Genomic DNA, 21,181 nt, shown 5'->3' with positions numbered 1-21,181 from the left:
TACCGGGTCATACCAAAGGTCCATCCAGCCCAGTATATTGTCTACCAACAGTGGCTGATGCTAAGTGCCCCAGAGGGAGTGAAACTAACAGTAATGATCAAGTGATCTCTCTCCTGCCATCCATCACCAGTCTCTGACAAACAGAGGCTACGGACACCATTCCTTACTCATCCTGGCTAATGGCCATTAATGGACTTAACCTCCATGAATTTATCCAGTTCTCTTTTAAACCCTGGTATAGTCCCAGCCTTCACAACTTTCTCAGGTAAGGAGTTCCACAAGTTGACTGTGTGCTGTGTGAAGAACTTCCTTTTATTTTTTTTAAACCTGCTGCCCATTAATTTCATTTGGTGCCCCTAGTTCTTATATTATGGGAAGAAGTAAATAACTTTTCCTTATTTGCTTTCACTCATGATTTTATATACCTCTATCATATCCCCACTTAGTCTCCTCTTTTCCAAGCTGAAAAGTCCTAGCCTCTTTAATCTTTCCTCATATGGGACCCATTCCAAACTGTTAATCATTTTAGTTGCCTTCTCTGAGCCTTTTCTAATGCCAGTATATATTTTTTGAAATGAAGAGACCACATCTTCACACAGTATTCAAGATGTGGGCATACCATGGATTTATATAAAGGCAATAAGATATTCTCTGTCTTATTGTCTATCCACTTTTTAATGATTTCTAACATCCTGTTTGCTTTTTTGACTGCTGCTGCACACTGCATGGACGTCTTCAGAGATCTATCCATGATGACTCCAAGATCTTTTTCCTGGTTAGTTGTAGCTAAATTAGCCTCCATCATAGTGTATGTATAGTTGGGGTTATTTTTCCCAAAGTGCATTACTTTACATTTATTCACATTACATTTCATTTGCCATTTTGTTACCCAATCACTTTGTTTAGTGAGATCTTTTTGAAGTTCTTCACAGTCTGCTTTGGTCTTAACTATCTTGAGTAGTTTAGTATCATCTGCAAACTTTGCCACCTCACTTTTTACCCCTTTCTCTAGATCATATATGAATAAGATGAATAGGATTAGTCCTAGGACTGACCCTTGGGGAACACCACTAGTTACCCCTCTCCATTCTGAGAATTTAACATTAATTCCTACCTTTTGTTCCCTGTCTTTTAACCAGTCCTCAGTCCATGAAAAAATCTTCCCTTTTATCCCATGACAGCTTAATTTATGCAAGAGCCTTTGGTGAGGGATCTTGTCAAAGGCTTTCTGGAAATCTAAGGATATATCTTCACTACTGGCCGAACTGGCAGGCATGGGTGGTATCTTGTAGTACTATGTATGCAGAAATAATCCATGAAAACCCATTTATACAAAATCTGCACAAACTATTCAAGTAAAGATAAATTATGACTCAGAGTAATGAAAATGTACACTAGTAGAATTTATAAGGGTTTACAATTAAATTAAAGGTGAACTGTTTCAATGATCATCTCTACCAGCTGTGTTTCATAAATATATCAATACATTATTATTCCATAAGTTAACTATTTAGCATCTAAAAACCAAACATCTTTGATTGTTTTTGGAAAATATTTTCCTTTTCCTTTGCTTGTCTATTTATAAATATATTGGAAAGCAGTGACCACCAAAAAGATTTGGGGAGATCACAGATAGATAAATAGATAGATAGATACTCAAAGTGAGTTTCCAGTGTGACATTGTAGCCAAAAGGGCTAACATAATCCTGAAATGCATAAACAGGGAAATCTTCAGCTGGAAGTAGAGAGGTTATTTTATCTCTGTATGTGGTATTGGCACTACCGCTGCTGGAATACTGTGTCCAGTTCTGGTGCTCACAATTAAAAAAGGATGTTGATAAATTGAAGAGGGTTCAGAGAAGAGCCACGAGAAAGATTAAAGGATTAAACAATGACTTACTGTAGTGATGGATGCCAGCAGTTCAATCTATTTAGGTTACCAACGAGAAGATAAAAGGGTGACTTGATCACAGTCTACAAGTACCAACATGGGAAATAAATATTTGATAATGGGCTCTACAATCTAGCAAACAAAGGCATAACATGATCCAATGGCTGGAAGTTGGACAATTTACCAAGATGGATTCTCCATCACTGACAATTTTTAAATCAAGTCTGGATTTTTTTAAAGATGTCCTCTAGTTTAAACAGGAATTATTTTGGGGGAGTTCTATGGCCTGTGTTATGCAAGAGGTAAGACACAATTATCACAATTGTCCCTTCTGGTCTTGGAATCTATGAAAATTCATGCCAGTAAAGTTGCCTAGAAGTATGCCACTGTGCATGTGCATAGCCATATAAATCCTGATGCCCAGCACTTATCGCACGCCTAAGTCCCAGGAAGATTCACAAACTAGGTGTTACAACACCATTCTTGCCTCTGGACCCTGACCTAATAGGTTTTAGAATCATAGAATCATAGAACAGCAGGGTTGGAAGGGACCTCAGGTCATCTAGTCCAACCCGCTGCTCAAAGCAGGACCAATCCGCAATTAAATCATCCAAGCCATGGCTTTGTCAAGCCTGACCTTAAAAACCTCCAAGGATGGAGATTCCACCGCCTCCCTAGGTAATCGATTCCAGGGCTTCAGCACCCTCCTAGTGAAAATTCTCCTCACCCTCCTGGTGAAAATTCTCCTAGGTATTCTCAGAGGCTAACAGATTGGGCCTCACACAAAAACACAGCTGGAAAAGCTTTCCCCTCAAAGCTTTTAAACCAGTGGTTAGAGCCAGGATGTGGGAAACCAGAGCTCAAAGTGCTCCTTTGCCCGACCTGAAGCAGAGATTTGAACCCACATCTCTGGAGAGTGCCCTAAGCACTAGGCTATGGGTCTCACAAACAAGCCTGTTGAATCTGTTCCTACTGAATCTGTTTGTATAAATAATTAGTCATTGGAATAACAATTTGAACCTGGATCTCCCACATCCAAGATGAGCCCCCTACTGCTGGCCTATAAAGCAACTCTCATTCGTTCTCTGGCTCAGTGGTAGTGTAAAGCTGAGTCTGAGGATCTAGCTCCAAATGTTGACTCTCATGACAAAGAACTATTTTATGTAAAACCATGTTTACTAGCATTACTCATTTGCCATCCTTTAATTCTTTACTGATGGTATTCCGTATCAGTCTTTCCAGGATTTTCCCCAGGACTGATGTCAAGCAAACAGGCCTAAAGATGCCTCATTTCATCCCATTTACCCTTAAGATATATAGGCCCAATACTAGCTTTTTTGCAGTTCTCTGGAATTTTGCCAGCATCCCAACATTTGTTAAAAATCAACTTTAATGGTTCAGAGAGCTTTTAATATTCCTGGGTGCAAGTTATCCAATCTGGCTAAATGTTTAACTTTAATAGTTACTATTTACCATCCTCCCTGGTTACTGATAGACAAGAAAGTACTTCATTATCACTGGAAGATGTGAGTAGTCATCCTGCTTCTTTCAAAATACAGAACAGAAATATTTATGGATCACTTATAATTTTACTACATCATAGATAATTTTGCCATCGTTTTCTAGTATGAGGCCTATACCACTGCTGGAATTTCATTTATTCCTGATACACAATCAGAAGGAATTCTTTGATGTATTTAACCCTACTGTGCATAGACATTTCATTGATAACTGTAGCTTCCCTCACCAGTAGTCTGCATTTCCTTTCTGTGAATCTGTACTCATTGATATTTTCTTCTTAATTTGTTAAATATTACATTTATTTCATTGCTGCTTTCATTTCTCCCCTTTATAAGAAACCTTCCTTTGTGATTGCAGAAGGGACCAGAGGTTTGGAACTGTATTCTTTCATTTATCTGCATGCACTCCAACTGCCCTTCATTGTGTTAGGGACAGCTGTATTGCCTAGTGCATGAATTACACCCACCAAATTGCCACAGCTGTCGCTGTGATGTGGGGAGAGATGTATCTGCCCAGAAAGAAAGAAAAATCCATTATTTTTGTGCTCAGTTTTGTGGGTTGTACAAGGATAGGAACACAATCATCTATTCTTGCTGCAGGGATTTCTAGCAGTCTGGTAGCACATATGACAATGCAGTATACAATGTAGCATCTTACTGATGAGGAAACAGATTTCAAGACAAGCCCTTCATTAAGAATATAAACTATATACAGAAATACGATACAACTTCCTACTATTCTCTAGTTGCAGCCTGTGACTGCCCTGTCCTGGGCTCCTTTGTTTCTCTGTCCCAGCATGCAGCACCTCACAAGAGCAGACAAGTTGCATAAAGAGCATACAGGACATGTGGCATCTTGATATTTCCTGGAGAACTTACGCTGAACATACCTTCCCTTGCTTAGAGACCTTTCTAAAATTTCCTGACTGAACTAAGACAGTTTAATTTAACAAAATGAATAACAAATATAATAGCTAACTTAACAAGCCTCCATGTTGCTTTAACACAATATTAACATATCCTGATCAGTCTCTTCAGGCATTTCAGCAGTCTTCCTGATCAGCTGTATTGCAACACCCCTCCCCCCCCGGAGGAATTCTGCACTACTGCATGATGCAGAATTTTGCAGAAATTAATGCTGCACATGCAGAATTTCCTCCCCCCCTTGCCCCACAGAAATGGGCTGCAGAGATGTTGGCAGCCACTAGGGGCCACTGGACCTGGCATATCCCAGCTCGCAAATAGAAGACAAGGCCAGTGGGCGGGGGAGGGAACTGGAGGGTTCCCAGCAGCTGCAATTCCCAGCACACCCTGAAGGAAGGCGGCAGTGGCATACAGGAAACTCCGTGCAAGCCTGGGACCCAGCATCAGTCTGTTTCTCCCTCTGGATCCCTGGGCTCTCGGAGGGAAGAGGGAGTGACTGTCTGGGTTGGGGGGCACGGATGGGAATGGGGGGGATGAGAGTGTCTGGGCCAGGGCTGTGTGTGTGTGTGTGTGTGTCTGGGCTGGGGAGGCCATGGCTGGGCTCTGGGAGGGAGGGCTGTAAGTGGCAGGCCCCTCAGTTGGGCTCTGGGGGAAGAGAGGGCAGAGAAACAGGAACTGGGCTGGCATAGAGGTTTCTTTAACTCTCCACTCCTGGGGCTATATGTGTGTGTCTATATTGTTACAAACATACTTACTGATAGGTATTTTGAAATAAATTACCAAAATAATTGAAACTGGTGTGATTATATAGTGTTATTTTGACAAATAAAATTTGCAGAATTTTGCAGAATTTTAAAATATTGTGTGGAGAATTTTTCATTTTTTGGCATAGAATCCCCCCAGGATTACTTTATGCGAGTCCTTATGTAACAGACTGTTCATTCTCAGAGTCACTGGCAGGCATTATTAGGTGAATTATTTTCAACTTGCATGCTTTCTGTCACTTCACTTGTCTCTGCCAAATTCTCAGGTATCTTAAGCAGATGCTTAAAATTTCTTCATAAGATTTTGCCTTCCTCTGTCATCACCAAATAGGAAGAAGGTGACTTTTTTGACATATAGCATGTGTGTTTTTATCATGTTCATAAGTATATTCCAGATCATCAGACAGTGTACTGACAGAGGGAGTATATGCTTTTGAGTGTGTCTGTCATTACTAAGTGGAGTCCAGGCTGGAATTCCAGAGTCACATCATACGTCTGTCTTTTCAAAAGTAGTCACTGTATATCTGGAATAGAGCTTCTCCACTTCAGGAGGGATAGTTCAGTGGTTTGAGCATTGGCCTGCTAAATCCACAGTTGTGAGTTCAATCATTTAGGGAGCTGAGGCAAAAATCTGTCTGGTCAATCCCGCACCAGTGTAGACCAGGCCTAGGTCTCTCCTGCTACTATTTTCAGCATGCTAATTTGATCTGAGTTAGCACAATTTCCTCAAATTGGAAACTACACCTCCAGGTCAAACTATAGACATATCCAAAATCTTTGATTCATTGGGCAAGATTCCCTGTAAGGTCAGTCTCTCTTCCAACTATGTTATTTCTGTTTGAAATTGACATTTGACCTTATTGAGTTCAAGGCCTGGTCTACATTGGGGGGTGGGAGTGGGATCAACCTAAGATATGCAACTTCAGCTATGAGAATAGCGTAGCTGAAGTTGAAGTATCTTAGTTCGACTTACCTCACGTCCTCATGGTGCGGGGTCGATTGCCGCAGCTCCCCTGTTGACTTTGCTTCCACCTCTCGCCAAGCTCGAGTTCAGCAGTTGACACAAGAACGATCAGGGATCAATTTATCGCATCTACACTACACGCGACAAATCAATCCCCGATAGATCGATCACAATCCGGTGGGTAGTGTAGACATACCCCAAGGCTAGTAGTTCTCACAATTTCCAGTACTCTACTCAGTTGTTCCTGATGTTCTACTGCAGTGCTGCCCAAAATTAATGTCAGCTATGTACACTTTTACTCTCTCTAGACCCTCTAGCATCTGGCATATTATGGTGAAATACTTCTGGAGCAAAATATATTCTGAAAGCAGTTTTAGGAAGTTGTATCTTCTGCCAACTGGTGTGTTGAAAGTGCAGATCTTGAAGCTCTTTGTGTCTAAAGGGATCTGCCAAAATCCCGCTAGTGCTAAAGAATTTAGCTCCTGCTATCTCAGACAATATTTCACTTCTTGTAGGCAAGTGGAAATGTTCTCTTTTTATGTTTTTTAAGCTCCTTTGGGTCCATCTACAAGCATAGTCCCTATCTTTTTCTCTACAATTACTAAGGAGTCTTCTGACTCCTCTTAATGAGATCAAAGATCTCACACTTGTGGGCCAAAACTGGATGCTTGCCTCTGTGCATTACCATAACCTTGTTTTATCATTTTCCCTTTGTATTTGAGTATCAGTATGCACTTTCCCAACACTAGAATTTTCCCTCCATTATAGTCTTTCACAGACATTTTGATTTTTCCACTTTTATGTGCTCCTTACCACTATTTCAGTTTCTATGATTACATTTACCTGTACCTCAGTATCTTATATGTCACATATGTGTCATTTGTGCGCACATTTTAATTACGCAATCTTTTGAGTTTTCAGCCTCTTCCATTATTGAGCTTAAGAACATCTCTTCCTTTTCACTTGAGGAATTCTATCATCTGCACTTACTACATGCACTTTTTAGCATAATAGTTGGGTTTAGTACATACTTGCCTTAATGCTGGACATTTCTTACACTCATGCTGGTTGTCACATTGCTGGCATTGTTTCCTATTTTCCAAGTTTCCATCCTTGAACGATTTAAGTTCTGTGAACTTTTCCCTTGCTGATTTAGCTGTGGTAGCCAGTCATATGCTTTGTGACTTTCTGTAGTCTTTTTATTTGATTTGCATCAGAGCCATCTCTCTTAGTAGACATTCATGATTTTACATTGCTACACCCTAGGAAAATCTGGTCTTTGAGTCTTTTAATATTATATATTCAGAGGATTGATGTTTTAGGTTTAAGTCTGTGATAAACTCATCTATTGTTTCCTCTTCATTCTGTGTTCTCAGTCTGAATATCTCTCTCTCTCTCATAAGTAACTTTTTTCTAGGAACAAAATGATCCTCAAACATTTTCATTATTTCTGCAAATTCCCTGCCACCATCTTCACTGAATACCTTGTATACATCTGTAAAGGCAGCAAAGAATCCTGTGGCACCTTATAGACTAACAGACGTTTTGGAGCATGAGCTTCTGTGGGTGAATACCCACTTCGTCAGATGCATGTGGTGGAAATTTCCAGGGGCAGGTATATATATGCAGGCAAGCTAGAGATAATGAGGTAGTTCAATCAGGGAGGATGAGGCCCTGTTCTAGCAGTTGAGGTGTGAAAACCAAGGGAGGAGAAACTGGTTTTGTAATTGGCAAGCCATTCACAGTCTTTGTTTAATCCTGAAATGGCTTGCTTGAAGTGGCACAGGTTCTTTAGCCACCATTTCAATGTTACGTCTCTTGCTGGGTCTTCCAGCACTTCGTGCCTTCCACGTCTGGTATCATGTGGTATCTTACTGACAAGAGGACTGGTTTCAAGATAACCTCTCTATTAAGAAAGTAAATTACATACAGAAATAAGACAACTAAATTTCCCTCTAGTCTCTAGTTCCAGCCTGCAACTGTTCTGTCCTGAGTTCCATTGTTTCTCTCTCCCAGTATGCAGCACCTCACAGGAAAACAAACAGGCTGCCTAAAAGGAAGTGCGGCATTTCTGTTTCCTGGACTTTTCTCTAGCACACAGGGCAGAAGTATAGCAGGTGATGTTCCAGAGGGAATCCTGAGGACAAGAGCCAAGGAGTGGTGACATCTGGCAACACTGTTAGGTAAAGTGGTTGGGTACAGGCCAAATGTAGCCACCAAGCCTGCCCTAAATACTACTTTGATCTTAATGAGGACATAGTCTGTTAGTTTCTCATAGACTTTAAGGTCAGACGGGACCGTTATGATCATCTAATCTGACCTCCTGCACAATGCAGGCCACAGAATCTCACCCATCCACTCCTGTAACAAACCCCTAACATATGCCTGAGTTACTGAAGTCCTCAAATTGTGGTTTGAAGACCTCAAGCTGCAAAGAATCCTCCAGCAAGTGACCTGTGCCCCATACTGCAGAGGAATGTGAAAAACCTCCAGGGCCTCTGCCAATCTGCCCTGGAGGAAAATTCCTTCCCGACCCCAAATATGGTGATCAGTTAAACCCTTAGCATGAGGGCAAAACTCACCAGCCAGCACCCAGGAAAGAATTCTCTGTAGTAACTCAGATCCCACCCTATCTAACATCCCATCACAGACCACTGGGCTTACTTATCTTCTGATATGTCTGGAGTGGTCCTTGTCATCTGGAAGGATAGAGTGCTACAATGTCTGTTTGGGTGGGTTGGGACATCACTCAGAGAACAGTATGAGAAGTTATTTACTGTGTATAGTATCAGGGGGTAGCCGTGTTAGTCTGTATCCACAAAAACAAGGAGGAGTCCGGTGGCACCTTAAAGGCTAACAGATTTATTTGGGCATAAGCTTTCATGGGTAAAAACCTTCACTTCTTCAGATGCATGGAGTGAAAATTACAGGTACAGGCATATAATGACCCATGAAGAAAAGGGAGTTACCTCACAAGTGGAGAACCAGTGTTGATAGGGCCAATTCGATCAGGGTGCATGTAATCCACTCCTAATAATAGATTAGGTGTCAATTCCAGGAGAGGCAAAGCTGCTTTTGTAATGGTACAATGTCATGTGTCATGGTACAATTGTACAATGGCCAGTGTCATGGTACAATTCCCCACTCTGAACCTTTGCATCCAAAAAGATGGGGTACCAGCATGAATTCCTCTAAGCTTAATTACCAGCTTAGAACCTGTAGTGCTGCCACCAACCAGGAATTCCAGTGCCTGGTACACTCTGGTCCCCCCAAAACCTGGCCCGGGGACCCCCAAGACCCAGACCCTCTGGATCTTAACACAAGGAAAGTAAACCCTTTCCCTCACCGTTGCCTCTCCCAGGCTTCCCCTCCCTGGGTTACCCTGGAAGATCACTGTGATTCAAACTCCTTGAATCTTCTAAAACAGAGAGGAAAATGCACCTTCCCCTCTCCTTCTCTCTTCCCCTCCCAGATTCTTCCTGAGAGAAAGTAATCCTGGCACAGAGAGAAATCAGCCTCTCTCTCCCTCTTCCCTCCTTTCTCCCCACCAATTCCCTGGTGAATCCAGACCCAGTCCCCTGGGGTATCACCAGAATAAAAAAAAAAACAATCAGGTTCTTAAACAAGAAACTTTTAATTAAAGAAAGAAAAAAACAGTAAAAATTATCTTTGTAAATTTAAAATGTAATAGGTACAGGGTCTTTCAGCTATAGACACTGGGAATACTCTCCCAGCCTAAGTATACAAGTACAAATTAAAATCTTTTCAGCAAAATACCAATTTGAACTTCTTCCAACCAAATACACATTTGCAAATAAAGGAAACAAACATAAGCCTAACTCGCTTTATCTACCTAGTACTCACTAGTTTGAACTTATAAGAGCCTGTATCGGAGAGATTGGGGAGAAACCTGGTTGCACATCTGGTCCCTCTGAGCCCCCAGAGTGAACAACAACCAAAACTAACAGCACAGCACAAAAACTTCCCTCCCTCAAGATTTGAAAGTATCCTGTCCTCTGATTGGTCCTCTGGTCAGGTGACAGCCAGGCTCACTGTTCTTGTTAACCCTTTCCAGGCAAAGAGATATGAAGCACTTCTGTTCTATTAACTTTTCTTATCTGTTTATGACAGCCAGCCACTCCCAGTCCCTATTCAAGCCCAAATTAATGGTGTTAAATTTGCAAATAAATTTTAGGCCTGGCCTACACTGCGGGGGGAGGAGGGGGAAATTGATCTAAGTTATGCAACTTCAGCTACGTGAATAACGTAGCTGAAGTTGACATACTTAGATCGATTTACCATGGTGTCTTCACTACAGTGAGTCGACTGCTACCACTCCTCCATCGACTTTGCCTGCACTTCTCGCCGAGCTAGAGTACAAGAGTCGATGGGAGAGTGCTCGGGGATCGATTTATCGCATCTAGACACTATCCAGCTGGTAGTGAAGATCCTGCCAGTACTCTTAGTTCTGCTGTTTCTCTTTGAAGTCTGTTTCTGAAGTATTTTTGTTCAAGCATGCCTACTTTTAAATCTGTTACAGAATGTCCAGGGAGATTGAAGTGTTCTCCTACTGGCTTTTGTGTGTTACCATTCCTGATGTCCTATTTGTGTCCATTTATTCTTTTACATAGGGACTGTGCAGTTTGGCCAATGTACATGGCAGAGGGGCATTGCTGGCACATGATGGCGTATATTACATTGGTGGACATGCAGGTGAATGAACCGGTGATGGTGTGGCTGATCTGGTTAGGTTCTCTGATGGTGTCGCTAGAGTAGGGGACAGAGTAGGCAACGAGGTTTGCTACAGGGATTGGTTCCTGGGTTAGTGTTTCTGTGGTGTGGTGTTTAGTTGCTGGTATTTGTTTCAGATTGGGGGGCTGTCTGTAAGCCAGGACTGGCCTGCCTCCCAAGGCCTGTAAGAGTGAGGGATCGTTTTCCAGGATAGGTTGTAGATCATTGATAATGTGCTGGAGAAGTTTTAGCTGGAGGCTGTACGTGATGGCTAGTGGTGTCCTGTTACTTTCCTTGTTGGGCCTGTCCTGTAGTACGTGATTTCTGGGTACCTGTCTCGCTCTGTCAATCTGTTTCCTCACTTCCCCAGGTAGGTACTGTAGTTTTAAGAATGCTTGATAAAGATCTTGTAGGTGTTTGTCTCTGTCTGAGGGATTGGAGAAAGCATTCTTAAAACTACACAGACTTGTTTTAGTGGGGCTTGTGCTGGCATTCTAAAAATATCTGTGTAACTATTGTGACTAAGGCTGAAGCTCAGACTCTGAAGCCAGAGCAGGGCTTGACAGCTTGAGCTGCACTATAAAAGCAATGTCTACACTGTTATTTTTAGAGCACTAGCACAAATCTGTGGTCCCAAGCTATGAGGCTCGCTCCCAGATGCAGTATAGAAATGCCCATAGGCAGGGTTCCAGAGGCCAAACACACTAAAATGCTTTAGCCGTACATTACTATTTCATGGGGTCACTACACTGCATACATGTGGACAAACTGAACAGGATGAAAGTGGGAAAACTACTTATGTGCCTAATTTGCATGTAAATGAACATGAGCTAAAAAACTTTTGTTTTCACATCATCTACAGTGCAAACAGGAACAAGATTTGTACTGCATTCCCTATCATATTGCCCCATGCTAGTTATAGACACAGTGCTTAGTTGTTTCCCCACACAATCCATCCACTAAGCACATTACAATGGTTTACAAAACCAGGCAGAAAACATGGCAATGAAAAAAACATTTCCAAACTATGGACCACATTATGGTGTTATTGAAGGAAAAAAGCAAACTTTTGAAATCTGTAGAAGACTATAACTTTAAAAGAGGAGCAGGAAGAGTTGATATATGCCTCTACTAGGAGCATGTCATGTTTGTTTTATGGTCTAAGACACTCACTTGCAATATAAAACCTATGAAAATGTAATCCACATTTCCCTGGACTCCCTTAACTGCACATTGTAAGATTATAGAAAAACATGGTTAAGCCTTAGCTTTTGATGCAGTGGCCTGGATTCTGCACTGAGCCTCTGGAAGCTGTGTGGGAATATACTACGTGACCCACATCCTCCATGACAAGCATCCTCATGTTGTCATTCATTGTCTACAGATCCACAGCAATGCTGCCTATATTCTGCCTCAGAACCAGCAAGATGTCTTCCATCTGCATTGAGGAAGAGCCGACCAGAAACTGTGGTCTAGGCTACAACACAGCTAACTACTACAGCTTCAGACGTGCATCTTAATGAGCATTAGAAGGCTTTTCGGCCATATTAATCTAACTCAATTTACTTAACATACCCTCTCTGCCCATCAGAACAGAACCATTGGGTAAGATTCACTCCTGTGCAAAGTCAGCACAAGGCCTATGTACCACTTCAGTCCTATTCTGAGGGCTAAAGTGAGACTTCAATGGGAACTGAGCGGAGTACAAGCCTTGTGCTCACTGTCTGCACAAGGGTGAATTTCACAGAGCGAGTACAAAAAAAGGAATACACTATTTCCTATCAGATCTAACCAACAACCCCAATTTGTGGAGTTGGGGGTTTATATATAAAACTATCTTATTTTTCATTCTATATATCTGATTATTTCAGCAGGTGCTCAGCACCACTGAAAAAATCAGGCCACCTCTTTATTATTTGTATCACCATCATGTATAGGAGCCCCATCATCAGCCAGGATCCCACTGTACTAAGCAATGTACAAACACAGAACAAAAAGATGGTCCCTGACCCAAAGAGCTTAAGTACCAAAACATGGTCATGGTCTCAATTTTGAAACTTCTGGCCTACATTTATAGTACTCTCCTAGGTATGAGACTGATATTTCTTTATGGGACATCATACCAATCAAATACATTTGCTCTGTGTACCTGGACACAGAATATTCATTTTAGGACAAGATATCATAATGTACATCTCCATCCATAAGATCACAGCAGTAGCAACATAATGTTGCAGATTATTGTAGAATTATATACCAGAAAAAACAAACAAACATTTTGTAATTACCCAACAGTTTAATTATTACTACTGCAATATGAAATACAAAGAGAGGAGTTTTATAGAAAGGATGGACTTAGCAGAGGAGAAAGCTGTGGCCATATAAGTAAAGCTTATGAATAAATGTAATCTTCATCACGAAGATGAGAGTCACTATGGTCAGAAAGTCTTTGACTGGATATAGCCATTAGAAGTGGACAGGAAATATGTAACAGAAATAGCAAAGAAATCTAATACATTCTTCTGCGTGTCTTGTTAAACCACTGCCAGCTGAGAAACAGCTAGGGGAAATTTCTGACATAAAAGTTGTTATGGGCAGTTCATTTGCAAAATACCAAAATAAAAACTAGTCAGTAATTCTTAACACGCAGCAATTATTATCAATCCTATAAAGGTTATAAAATAACTTGATTAGGTCAATTAATCCATGATGGCTTTGAAGTCTTTACAAAGAGCTGGCTCTGTCACTGTCTTCAGCAGCTGCATAGTAGCCTTCGGGATTTTCTTGACTAGCTGTAATTCACCTACAAAGACATTGCAAAAATAAATCATTGTTTAGAGAAATTAACAATCAAAGTATTTGCCAAAATGCTAATATGGTAGCATAAAGTTAACAGTTGATTTTCAGGAAACAAACGTTTCTGTTAGTACATTGAAAAGTTATCAGCAAACCTCCAAGATACTGGCAAGAAATGCTGTTCTCATTCATTTTACTTTGGGAAAACATGATTGAATAAATATATTAGAAGTTCTCTTTCCATACACTTGTGAAAACCACCTACACTGTGTCTCAGAATGTCAGCCTGTGAGGCCATGTATTGAATAACTTAGGTACACTAGGGAAAGTGAAAGAGACACTGACAACTTGAAGAGCTTTATTTTAAATAATGTTTAGAATCTTTCCCATTACTAATTTATTTGCTTATGCTTTTTATTTTGTCCCTAATGCTGGTTTTTGGAAGGCAAATTTTCCCAGGCTGGAGTTTGAGACCAACACAAATGCCATCCTAATAGTATGTATGAGCAGCTTGCCCCATGAAATTGTGCCTAAAGAATGCTGTGGCCTAGACAGCTGTTTTTGCTGCTGTGCTTCCTTGGCAGAAGAGATGCTGCTACCTGAAAAGTCACACCTGGTGTTGAAACCCACTGGAAGTAAGCTAGGTTCTTATCTCCCTTAGGAAAGGAGGAAAACTGTATAATGCAATAAGCAGTTTGGAAATGAAGATAATTGATAAGGGAAGGGAAAGTATCAATGAACAGTTTACTGTCAATAGGGGTAAGGACAATATGAAGAAAGGTTTAAAATATAGCAGGAATATATTAAATCCTAGCAATAGTTAATGTCTATTACTAGACAGAGATGGTAGTGCTGTCAATAGTGATTCAGGAAGGTAGAAGTGTTCCACAAATATTTGTTTTGTATTTGGAAAGAAGATGATGATGTATTTATATCTTAGAGAGACAAGAAGTATTTTTTCCAATGGTAAGTGTAGGCAGGATGTTAAACAGCAACTACTAAGGTTAGATATTTTTAACTCTGCAGGTTAACTGGATAACTCGCACCCAAAAGGTGTTTTTCTCCTCTTCTTCTTTAAATTGTCTGAAAATCTCTCAGAGCCATTGATGTTGACATTTAACAAATTTTGGAATATTGGGAAAGTTCCAGATGACTGGGGAAAAAACTAGTTTTCTGCTAATATTTAAAAATAGCAAATGGACAACTAAAGGCCAGTTGGCTTGATACTGAGCCCAGGGGAAATCATGGAAAGGATGGATAACATAATTAATGTCTATCAACATGACTTTATTGAAAGAAGCATTTATCAAACTAAAGTATCTGTGTTTATATATATACACTTAGACTTTTGTCAGGCATTTGATGTAGTACTACACGACATTTTGAATAAAATATTGGCACTACATAAAATCAATGCAGTAAATTTAAATGGATTAAAACTTGGTAGCTGATCTCGAAAAAGTAATTGTGTATGTGAAATCATTAAATAGGGTATTTAAAGTGGGGTTTTGCAAGGATCAGTTGTTGATCCAGTGCTATTGAAAAATCTTTATCAACTATCTGGACAAAAAATATGATGGTAAAGTTTACAGATGATACATATACTAGATTAATAAATTCCAAGACCCCAAGGGACCACTGTGATAATCTACTCTGACCTCCTGTATAACATGCCATAGAACCTCCTCAACCTTCCAGTGATGTAGCATCCATCAGGACCCTTGGTAAGTTGGTCTAATTGTTAATTTCCCTCACTGTATTCAATTTCAGTCAATTGTCTAGACACATTCAGTTTCAAGCCACTGGATCTTGTTATACCCTTGCCTTCTAGGCTGAAGGACCCATTATCAAATATTTCTTCCCGTGTAGGTACTTATTGATTGTGATCAAGTAACTCCTTGGTCTTCTTTTTGTTAAGCTAAAAGGATTGAATTCCTTGAGTCTATCACTGTAAGGCATTTCTAATCCTTTAATTATTCTCGTGGCTGTTCTCTGAACTCTCTCCAATTTATCAACATCTTTCCTGAATTGTGAATACCACAAATGGACACATTATTCCAGCAGCAGTCATACTAGTGCCAGATACAGAGGTAAAATAATGTCTTTATTTGTATTTGAGACTCCCGTTTATGCTCCCAAGGATTTCATTAGCTCTTTCAGCCATAGCATCACACTAGGACCACCTTGGCAGCCAGTAAGTAAACCGCAAAGGGTACTTTTCAATGGTGCTGCAAGCACTGGTGGATCATGAAGGAACTCATGTTCAGCTGATTATTCACTATGACCCCCACATCTTTTGAAGAAGCACTGCTTCCCAGGCTAGAATGCTATCTTTTAATTATGTCCTACTGTTCTTTGTTCCTAGATTTATACACTTACATTTAGCCATATTAAAGCCTATATTGCTTGCTTGTGCCCAGCCGTCCAAGCGATCCAGATTGCTCTGAATCAGTGACCTGTCCTCTTCATTGTTTACCAATCCCCCAGTCTTTGTATAGTTTGGAAACTTTATCAGTAATGATTTTATGTTCTCTTCCAGATTAACAATGAAAGTGTTAAATAGTGTAGGGCCAACAAGGACTGATCTCTGCAGGACTCCACTAGCAACACATACACTTAGTGATGATTCCCTATTTATGATTACATTTTGAGACCTATCAGGTAGCCAGCTTTTAATCCATTTAACGTGTGCCACATTAATTTTACATCATTCTAGTTTTTTAATCAAAATGTCATGTGGTACAAAGTTAAATACTTTACAGAAGTCCAAGTATATTGCTTCAATGCTATCATCTTTATCAAACTTGTAATCTCATGAAAAAATATATATCAAGTTAGTTTGACAGGCTGTTTCTCATAAACCCACTTGAACTGGAGTTAACTATATTACCCTCTAATTCTTTACTAACAGAATTCCCTATCAGCTGCTCCACTATCTGTCTCAGAATTGATGTCAGACCGCCAAGCCCACACCCTGGTTATCCCATTTACCATTTTTAAATTAATGTAGTAGTAAATAATGGCAGGTCAGTTCTACAGCCCTATCTGAATCACTTAGCATGGTGGGGTCATTTGAATAACATACATTTTAATAAACCCAAATGCATTCATCTTCAAACAAATAATGTAGGCCCCACAAGATGAGGGACTGTAACTTGGAAAGCAGTGAGTCTGAAAAAGACTTACTGATAGTGAGTGATGACAAACTGAATATGAGCTCCCAGTGAGATTAAGTGTCTAAGGACTTGTGTACATGAGAAAGTCACACAAGTTTAACTAAGGCTGTGATTTTAAGCTCATTTAATTAAACTAACACAAACTCTTGTGTGGCTATTCTTGCTTCAGTTTCAACCAGGATTATTTCTGTTTAGTTTAAGACTATAAGAAATCTGTTTAAATTAAACTGAAATAAGTCACACAGATTGAAATAAGAGCATTCACTCAGGCGTTTGCACCAGTTTAACCAAACTGGTTTAAAAACTGATCAGTGAAATCAGCATACTTTCCTCATGCAAACAAGGCTTGAGATAGTAAATGAAATCCTTGGGAATCCAGAGGAATAAGAAATATAAGTTGTGAGGTGGCATTACCATTGCTTACGACATTAGTGAGACTATTTCTAAAATACTATGCCCAGCTTCAGTGTTGAAAATGGATGTTGATACATGGAAAAAGGTTCTAGAAGTGCTACAAAAGTGATTTGAGGTCTGGAAAATCTGCCTTACAGTGAGAGACTTAGGAAGGTCCAGCTATCTAGTTTAACCAATAGAAATTTTATAAGTGACTTGATCGCAGTCTAAGGGTATGTTTACACTACGAAGTTAGGTCGATTCTATAGAAGTCGACTTTTAGAAATCAATTTTATACAGTCAATTGCATATGGCCACACTAACTGCATTAAGTCGGCGGAGTGTGTCCTCACTACTGTGACTAGCATTGACTTACGGAGTGGTGCACTGTGAGTAGCTATCCCACAGTTCCCACAGTCTCTGACACCCATTGAAATTCTGGGTTAAACTCCCAATGCCTGATGGGGCAAAAACATTGTCGTGGGTGGTTTTGGGTACATGTTGTCAGTCTCCCCTCCCTCCGTGAAAGCAATGGCAGACAATCATTTCGCACCTTTTTTCTGTGCAGACACCATACTACGGCAAACATGCAGCATGCTCAGCTCACCGACACTGCCGCTGTTGTGTCCTGGGTGCTGCAGGCAGCAGATGGTGCAGTAGGTCTGCAAACCACTGTCATACACTGCTTCTGCTGCAACTCTGCTCTGCTGCTATTGCCTTGATAACGAATTTCTCCATGTTGTCTGTCATGGGCTCCCGGGTACGTGTGTTCTTCCTTGGGAAATGTGTGCAGTGCTAACCACTGTCCTCCACCGCTTCTGCTGCAACTCTGCTCTCCTGCGCATGCCATTCCACTGCAAGCATGGAGACCGCTCAGCTCACCGCTGCTGCTGTGAGTATTGTAAACATCTCGTGCATTATCCACCAGTATGTGCAGAACCTGCAAAAGCAGGCGAGGAGGCGACGCCAGTGAGATCACAATCGTGATGAAGACATGGACACAAACTTCTCTCAAAGCACAGGCTCTGGCAATTTGGACATCATGGTGGTAATGGGGCAGGTTCATGTCATGGAACGCCGATTCTGGGCCTGGGAAACAAGCACAGACTGGTGGGACCGTATAGTGTTGCAGGTCTGGGATGAATCCAAGTGGCTGTGAAACTTTCATGGAACTTTGTGACTTGTTTTCCCCTACCCCGAAGCGCAAGAATACCAAGATGAGAGCAGCCCTCACAGTTGAGAAGTGAGTGGCGATAGCCCTCTGGAAGCTTGCAATGCCAGACAGCTACTGGTCAGTCAGGAATCAGTTTGGAGTGGGTAAATCTACCGTGGAGGCTGCTGTGATCCAAGTAGCCAATGCAATCAGTTTGCTGCTGCTATCAAAGGTAGTGACTTTTGGAAATGTGCAGGTCATAGTGGATGGTTTTGCTGCAATGGGGTTCCCTAACTGTGGTGGGGCAATAGATGGAACGCATATCCCCATCTTGGGACCAGACCACCTTGGCAACCAGTAAGTAAACCGCAAAGGGTACTTTTCAATGGTGCTGCAAGCACTGGTGGATCATGAAGGATGTTTCACCGACATCAACGTGGGATGACCAGGAAAGGTACATGATGCTCACATCTTCAGGAACTCTGGTCTGTTTGAACAGCTGCAAGAAGGAACTTACTTCCTAGACCAGAAAATTACCATCGGGGATGTTGAAATGCCTATAGTTATCCTTGGGCACTCAGCCTACCCCTTAATGCCATGGCTCATGAAGCCACAGACAGGCAGCCTGGACAATAGTAAGGAGCAGTTCAAGTATAGGCTGAGTAAGTGCAGGATGGTGGTAGAATGAGCATTTGGACATTTAAAAGCTCAATGGTGCAGTTTACTGACTCTGTTAGGTCTCAGCGAAACCAATATTCTCATTATTATTGCTGCTTGCTGTGTCCTCCACAATATCTGTGAGAGTAAGGGGAGATGTTTATGGTGGGATGGGAGGTTGAGGCAAATTGCCTGGTGGCCGATTACGCACAGCCAGACACCAGGGTGATAAGAAGACCAGAGCTGGGCATCTTGCGCATCAGAGAAGCTTTGAAAACCAGTTTCATGACTGGCCAGGCTACAGTGTGACAGTTCTCTTTGTTTCTCATTGATGAAAACCCGCCCCCTTGGTTGACTCTACTTCCAGCCAACTAACCTCCCCGCTTCGATCACCACTTTCAGAGGCAGTAAAGTCATTATTGTTTCAAAATCATGCCTTCTTTATTAATTTGACACACAAATAGGGGGACAACTAGAAAGGTAGTCCAGGAGGGGTGGATGAAGAGGGAAGCACTGGGTGGGGCGGTGAATGAGGGGAGGAGGGAAAGACAAGGCCACACTGCAGTTCAAAACTTATTGAATGCTAGCCTTCTGTTGCCTGGGCAATCCTCTGGGGTGGAATGGCTGGGTGCCCATAGCCTTCCCCCCACCCCCCACCGCGTTCTTGGGCATCAGGGTGAGGAGGATATGGAACTTGAGGAGGAGGGAAGGCGGTTACACAGGGGCTGCAGTGGCGTCTGTGCTCCTGCCACCTTTCCTGCAGCTCCACCAGATACCTGAGCATGTCAGTTTTGCTCCCCCATTAGCCTCAGCATTGCATCCTGCCTCCTCTCAGTGTGCTCCTCCCTCCTCTCATCACGTTCATTTAATGCTTTCCTGGACTCTGCCATTGTTTTCCTCCATGCATTCTGCTAAGCTCTTTTGGTGTGGGAGAACTGCATGAGCTCTGAGAACATCTTGTCGTGAGTGCGTTTTTTTCACCTTCTAATCTGCACTAGCCTCTGGGACAGAGATGATAGGGGGAGCATAGAAACATTGGCAACTGTGGGAGAGAAAAAAGGAAGAACAGTATTTAAAAAGATACATTTTAGAGAACAAAGGGAAGACTATTTCACACTGAATCAAACGATTCACATCACATAGTATATGTGCTTTTCGTACAAGGTCGGATTTTGCCTCTTATATTGAGTGCCTGCATGTTTGGTGTGAGACATCACACATGCTCAGCTGAGCAACAAAATTCGGCTTGCAGGCAGCCATGGTAAGACAAAGGGTTTTGGCTTCTTCAACCTTCACAACATGTGGGAATGGTTTCAAACAGCAGGGCTCTCCTTTCCCATACCAAGCAAAGCCCAGGGGCGGCTCCAGGCCCCAGCACGCCAAACGCGTGCTTGGGGCGGCATGCCACGGGGGGTGCTCTGCTGGTCGCCAGGAGGCTCCAGTGGACTTCCTGCAGGTGTGCCTGTGGAGGGTCCGCTGGTCCCGCAGCTTCGGTGGAGCATCCACAGGCAAGTCGCGAGACCAGCACCCTCCACAGGCACGTCTGCGGGAGGTCCACCAGAGCCGCGGGACTAGCAACCGGCAGAGCGCCCCAGCTGCATGCCGCCATGCTTGGGGTGGCGAAATGGCTAGAGCCACCCCTGGCAAAGTCCGTTGAGTTGGCCATTTAAAAGACAGGACTGCAGTTTTAGGGTGAATGTGCAGTACAATCCAAACCCCTCCACCCAATTCTCTGAGATGACTGCCTCACCCCCCTCCACACACACCATGTATAGTATTAGAAAAGATCAAGGTCAGCCATGAATGGGTCTCCCCGCACCGCATGCAAGGTTTTGTTCTGCAATGATTCCAGACTAATGATTAATTTATCATGCCAAGGCAGTAACAAGTAAACATGCCTGCTTTTAAACCCTGTATTATATTTACAAAGATACACTCACCAGAGGTTCCTTCTCTGGCTTCATGGTCCAGGAGCCTGCATTGGGAAGTTTGGGACGGTATTGGCTCCAGGGTGATGAACAGTTCCTGGCAGCCGGGGAGAAGAGATTCTCTGCTCACCTGCTGTGCGCTATCCACAACCTCCTCCTCATCTTCCAACTCCTCATCCGTGTTGCATGAGACTCCCCCTTTGCAGATGTCCACAGATAATGGTGGGATAATGGTAGGGGCCACCCCTAGAATGCATGCATCATAAAACCGGCATGTATGGGGC

General features: G+C 42.0%; 1 protein-coding gene across 1 annotated transcript in view; it reads right to left on the bottom strand.

The window, feature by feature from the left end:
* Nucleotides 1-13,087: 13,087 nt before the first annotated feature.
* Nucleotides 13,088-21,181, bottom strand: part of TERT (telomerase reverse transcriptase) — a 115,479-nt gene continuing 107,385 nt past the window's right edge. The window contains exon 16 of the mRNA XM_050938130.1: nucleotides 13,088-13,597. Coding sequence (XP_050794087.1) covers nucleotides 13,494-13,597 — 104 coding nt within the window. The 3' untranslated portion in view covers nucleotides 13,088-13,493. The remainder of the gene's footprint in view (nucleotides 13,598-21,181) is intronic.

The sequence above is a fragment of the Gopherus flavomarginatus genome, chromosome 2 (assembly GCF_025201925.1).
Source record: "Gopherus flavomarginatus isolate rGopFla2 chromosome 2, rGopFla2.mat.asm, whole genome shotgun sequence".
Classification (NCBI taxonomy): domain Eukaryota; kingdom Metazoa; phylum Chordata; order Testudines; family Testudinidae; genus Gopherus; species Gopherus flavomarginatus.
The sequence above is the reverse complement of the archived record's forward strand: the minus strand, read 5'-3'. Positions and strand labels throughout refer to the sequence as shown.